General features: G+C 43.2%; 1 protein-coding gene across 1 annotated transcript; it reads left to right on the top strand.

The window, feature by feature from the left end:
* The first annotated feature begins 431 nt into the window (after positions 1–431).
* Positions 432–1,238, top strand: LOC140675711 (uncharacterized). The gene is made up of 2 exons (XM_072910336.1): positions 432–779; positions 831–1,238. Exons 1-2 carry the CDS (start codon positions 432–434, stop codon positions 1,236–1,238), a joined length of 756 nt encoding a protein of 251 aa, XP_072766437.1.
* The last annotated feature ends 5,046 nt before the right edge of the window (positions 1,239–6,284 follow it).

The raw sequence follows: 6,284 nt of genomic DNA, 5'->3' as shown, positions 1-6,284 counted from the left end.
ATGGATGTGGGAACTCCCACGCCTCACGGCGCGTCAACCCCTAGGTCGCAACCGAAGAAGAAAAGAGAGGGAGAATTGGAGAAAAAGGCCAAAGACCTTAACAATTCTTGCTCCTCACCCCCCAATAAGCAGCTGAAGGAGGAAGGGAGAAAATAGAGGGGAATGAGGAAACGGGGTGTGTCCCCGACATCAAAGAAGGGGAGAATACCCTGGAGGGGGTACCGCCGGTAACCGCCGGAGCAGCGGTAGCTGGGATGGTGGGTGAGACCGAGGCGAAGAGAGGAAACAAAAAGGAGGATGAGGATAAAATTCTCTTTCCCTTAGAGTACCCCACTGAAGGAGAGGGTACAGAATGGGAAAAGGGTCCCGAAAGCCCCTCTTCTTTAAAGGGATCGGAGGCAGGCTCGAGTCAAAATTTAAATAATAAATAAATGGCGGCTTGGGTCCTGCAGGCAAATCTCAACCACGCCCGTCAGGCGCAAGATTTGTTTGTGCACACTCTGACAGAGCGTGGTTGTGGTTTGGGCATTGCTGCGGAGCCGTACCAGATCCCCGAGCACCCTTCGTGGGTGGGGAACGATTTGGGCTCCGTAGCGGTTACATGGAGGGCGGATGCTCCGGCCTCACTTCCCGCAACACTGGTGGGCAAGGGCAAAGGGTGGGTGGCGGTCAGGTGGGGACCCGTTTTGGTCGTCGGGGTCTACCTGCCGCCTAGCCAGGACCTCTCAGGATTTGCCGAGAGGTTGGACTCTCTTTCCGCTATCATCAGCGGGAGTGGAGTGGGACGGGTGGTAGTCTCGGGGGACTTTAATGCAAAATCGATGTCGTAGGGTTCCCCGAGGACGGACCGCCGAGGTGTCGCGGTCGAGGAGTGGGCCGTGACACTGGATTTAAGGCTGCTCAATGAGAGAGGAATAAGCACCTGCATACGGGAAAGAAGGGAGTCGGTGGTGGACCTTACCTGGGCATCCCCGGCGACCCTCAACAAGGTGCTAGAGTGGAGAGTGGCCACTGAGGTCGAGACATTGTCGGACCATATGTACATAGTCTACGGCCTCGTGGTCACACCTGAGCAGGTGCTCCAGCGTCGACAGCTGAGAGAGACGACTTCTCCTAGGCGCTGGAGCACAAAGAAAATGAACGAGGACGCCTTTATGGCCTCAATCCTCTTAGCCACATGGTTGGGGAGAGGAGAACCGAGAGAGGCCAGTAAAGACATCGACCAGGAGGTTGAGTAGATCCGGGGCGTCATGTCTGACGCATGTGATGCGTCAATGCTTCGGATCAAGGCTGGTCGACAAGGCTGTAGAGCGGCGTACTGGTGGAACGGGGAGATCGCGGAATTGCGACAATCCTCGGTCCACCAAAGGAGGATATACGCCCGGGCCAAGAAGAGGGATAGGCCGGTAGAGGTAGTGATAGGCCTTTACCAGGCGTACAGAGTGGCCAGGAACGCCCTACGCTTAGAGATCAAAAAGGCGAAAGCCAGGGCGTAGGACGAGCTCCTAGTGCAGTTAGAAGAGAACCCTTGGGGACGACCTTACCAGATGGTTCTCGGGAAGCTCCGCAATAGAGGGCCACCGGCTACGGAGACCCGGAAGCCCTGGACCGGGTGGTCGGAGGGCTCTTTCCCCCGTCCGAGGAGGAGGATACCCTTTCCCCCATCCTTACGGGGGGAGGACCCGAATGGTTGGAGGAGCTGAAGGTCTCGGGGGACGAAATGGAGAGGTGCAGGAGAAGACTCCGCGGCACCAAGGCCCCCGGACCCGATGGCCTCCCTAGGAAGGCGTGGAGTGGAGCCTTTGAGGTGATAGGTGGGCATCTCTCGCACCTGTATTCGGAGTGCCTCAGACTGGGAATCTTCCCCGAGAGGTGGAAGAGGGCCAATCTGGTCCTCTTGCACAAGGAAAGCAAAGACACGGAGACCTCCTCGTCGTTCAGGCCCATATGTCTGCTCGACGAGGCTGGCAAAATCCTGGAAAGGATAGTCGCCAATCGCCTCGTCAAGCACTTTGAAAGCATAGGGCCGAACTTGGATGACCGGCAGTACGGCTTCCGCGGTGGAAGATCAACCGTGGACGCAGTACTAAGGGTGCGCGCCTTTGCGGAGGCCGCGGTGCGGGAGGGCAGGGTGGCAATCGGCGTGTCTCTTGACATCTCGAACGCCTTTAACACCCTGCCCTGGAGATGTATCCAAAGAGCCATGGCCCGCTTCGGCGTGCCGGAATACCTCCGCCGAATCATCCAATCGTACCTCAGCGACCGCTCCCTGCATTACACCAACAACGAATCGGTTCCTGCTACAGACGCGACGGTCGCGGCGGAAATGATGGTGAACGCCACATAGTACGCCGGGAGCGAAAGCCCTTAAGCCGGAGCGTGGCTGGGCGGGGGTTGAGGAGTAACGAAGACACTACGCGAGGGCCTTAGCGCGCCCGCCTGAAGAGCGTCCTCCCTTCCGGAGGAGTCCTTATTATAGATGACACCGTATAAAACGTTACGTATATTTATATATAAATGGATTGATAGCTACAATTAGAATTATGTATATGTAAGCTTATACATACTTATACACAATGCCTGCAACATTTTATGTATAATTATTAATAATTATATATAAAATGGACAAATTTCGTATATTTTCGTATAAATTTGTATAATTAGATACGACTATTTTTGTCTGATTATATATAAAAATTTTTTACCGGGTTTATAACACAATATCAATATCTGATTGAATTCATGGTTTGTCACAAATGAACCAACGAGCATTTAACTGTAAATTTACAATATTTATATAAAAATGTAACTAATTTAGGGAAGATAATGTTACGCTGCGTAATATTACAAAAATTTAGATATCTTCATAAAATTTTTTTAAATATTAATGATTAAATTATACATATATTAATATTAAATATTAATTTAAAGTAAATTAAAAACTCTATTTTCTTTTTTTTTATTTATTTTCACACACATAAATACATATATATATTTTTATATATAATTATATATAAAATATAAAATAAAAAATATATATATATATGTTACGTCCAGGCCCGTAGAGAGGATGAGTCAGAGAAAGGGCGTAACAAGAACTGTTCCGATGTCAAAAGTCTTATCGACGAGTGACTCGGTCGAGCGAGCTGCAGGTTAGCAAACAGGTAAACGACGGGTGTCGTTATTACTCTGTTATGCGAACGCTCTCTCGGTGGTCCCTTTTTTGTAAAAGAATCGAATCTCTTTTACGCGGGACGGGACCTTATATGATTTTTCGCGTGGAGGGAGTGAGAGAGTTAAATAAGTTTACCGATCATTTTAATTTTTAGATTAATATTTATTCAATTAATTCTTACCATTTTACATATGATCTTATTAATATCGGCTTTAAAATTATTTGTATGAGTGTGTGCGTGTGTGTGTGTGTGTGTGTGTGTGGATCGCGGGTGTTACATAAGTACGGAGGTCATCAACCAGAAAAGAGGAGGAAAGAGTGCGATTCTAAAGATTTTATTCTGGTTGGTATTTGTTACAATGGTTTATAATAAGAGGAAAAAAAATAATAATAAAGATTTACGAAAATGTAATATGTGTTACGGCGCGATTTCGCACACGGTCGTGTCGTCCGATCTATGGTCTCGGCTGGCTCGCGAGAATCGGCGGGTCGGTGCGATTTTAGGCATACTTAGTAAAAGAACAGGGTTGAATAAAGGAGAAAGGAGACGATGAGAGAAAAAAAAAACAAAACAAAAGAAAAGGAAATTAAACTTACTATTTAGGCAGATTTGTTGCGTTTTTTTTAGCTGCTGGTGTAGTTGTGGCTCCAGTTGTGGTCTTACTTGGCGGGTGGTCTTTGTTGAGCACTGACTCTAATAGATTTTAAGATGTAATCGGGACTCCCGCAGTGTAAAACGAATTGCTTGAATCAGCGAACGATCGAAAAATCTGTGCCGAATGAATCTGATGCTGTACTGTCGACTGATTTTAAATTTTTTGGTCTTCGTAATGCGCGAGTCTTCCCTTTTTATATTAAATCTTGAGGGCGTGTTAACAATTTGAGCGGGAGTATTTTTGAGATTTTGACGTGTAAAAAGCTATCGTTCGGTGAGATCCTTCTCCTCCTTATTTTTGATTGTTGCTGATTGGTGGGCTTTGTACGGCCTCTTAGGAAATTTGAAGATTCTTCATTTGGTTATCTCCTGGGATTATCCAGCTGTTTCTATCCATTTATTTATTTAGGGGATCTCGCTATCGATCCTTTTCGGTCATTTCTTTGAACATCGATTTCAATGTTTAAAACATTTTTTTCGTTCCGCGGCCCTCTTATGACTGGTCGGGCAATTATTGCTTTATCTTTATAGGAGGTAAAGACGTGGAGCCGACAGCGCGTAGCGGCGTTATTTGTTTCTTTCTTAAGATTATGCAGCTGTGTTTGTCGATTTATTCATTTAGAGGATCTCACTATCGACCCTTTCCGGTCGTTTCTTTTGACATCGTTTTCAATATTTTAAAATATTTTTCGTCGCGCGATCCTTTTTATGATTAGTCGGGCGATTATTGCTTAATTTTCGTGGGAGGAAAAACGTGGAGCCGACAGTGCGTAGCGGCATTATTTGTTTCTTTCTTAAGATTATGCAACTGTGTTTGCCTGTTTCGTTGTTTAGAGGATTTCGTTATTGATCCCTTCCGGTATTTGTTTAGATATCGTTTTTAGTAGGTCTAAACATTATTTGATAATAACGGTTCTTTTCTATTGCGCGACCCGTTTTTTGTGACCGATCGGACGATTATTGTTCATTTCGTGGGAGGAAAAATGTGGAGCCGACAGGACGTAACATATATATATATATATATATATATATATATATATATATAGTGTTACGTCCGAAAGCAGACTCGTCTTCTTGCGACGCTCGTTTTTCTTTCAAACTTTTGACCGATCGATATATCGATTTCCTTATAGCTGACACGGACGTAACAGTATATATAATTTTATATAATTATATATATATTGTATATATATTATATATATATATAAAATGTTTTAAGAACCTGCCATTAAAATATTTACCAGTCATTTCGGGAAACCTTGTATGTATAATATATGTATGTATGTATGTATGTATGTATACATATATATAATATAAAAATAAAAAATAATTATTGACTTAATTATTACTATACTACTTAATAGCAACAGTAATGGTATTATTAGTGAATTATATAAAAGATTATTTTATTAACACATTTTTTTAATAATGGAAGTATATAATATTTAATTAATTATAAATGTAATTATATATATATATATATATATATATATATACATATGTGTCAAGAAATGACCAGCATCTCAGCTTTATAAGAAAATACCCGATTTTAGGGCAAAACAATTGTTTAAAAATTTGTTTAATTATTTTTATTATCAGAACTCTTTATGAAATTAATGTACATGACCAGAACTATACTAGACTGTTTTAAAATAAACAGAACTGTCGAAAATCGACCAGCATCTCAGCTTTATATTAAAAAATACGCGATTTTAGAGCAAAATAATTGTTTAAAAATATTTTTAATTGTTTTTAACATGAGAACTCTTTATGAAATTAATGTACATGACCAAAACTATACTAGAACTGTCTTAAAATAAACAGAACTGTCGAAAATCGATCGGCATCTCACATTTATGTTCAAAAATATAAATTTTTTGGGTAAAATAATTGTTTAATCGTCAGAACTATTGACAGGACGTGTTTAGGCGATAGAACTCTTTTTATTCTTACTTCCCCGTAATCAGGTATTCGAAATATGGTGAGATGCTGTAAAGTGTTGTCGGAAGTTAGCATCTCATTTTTAAAAATTCGATTTTAATAATTAATTGGACGGAACTTTTGTTAAAACTTATCAGGAACTGTAGAACTATGCTGGATGCAAGTAAATATAAAGTTTATTTTTGAGATTCTAACATTTGAGATGCTAACTTCACACACCCAAGGACTGCCCGGCCAAGACCCCGAGCTATTCGACTTGTGCAGGGCGCGGGCGGCCGTCCAACCATTTGATTGGACGGCAAGTCTGCCCCGTAACAAAACCTTAGTCGAAAAAACCGGCAAAGGAAGGGGGAGGGGCCGTGAGGACCCCCTGCCGTCCCCCTCTCCCCCAAAGAGAAAGAGAATATCCCGTTTGGATCGGCGTCCGCCCCTCCTCACCCCGCAACCCCTGAGGTAGCTGTGCTACCCAAGTATAGAGAGGAAGTTACGGACGTCGATGCCAGAACTGGGAAG

This window comes from Anoplolepis gracilipes, unplaced genomic scaffold (genome assembly GCF_047496725.1).
Source record: "Anoplolepis gracilipes unplaced genomic scaffold, ASM4749672v1 Contig18, whole genome shotgun sequence".
NCBI classification, from domain to species: Eukaryota; Metazoa; Arthropoda; class Insecta; order Hymenoptera; family Formicidae; genus Anoplolepis; species Anoplolepis gracilipes.
This window is presented reverse-complemented; position numbering and strand designations above follow the sequence as displayed.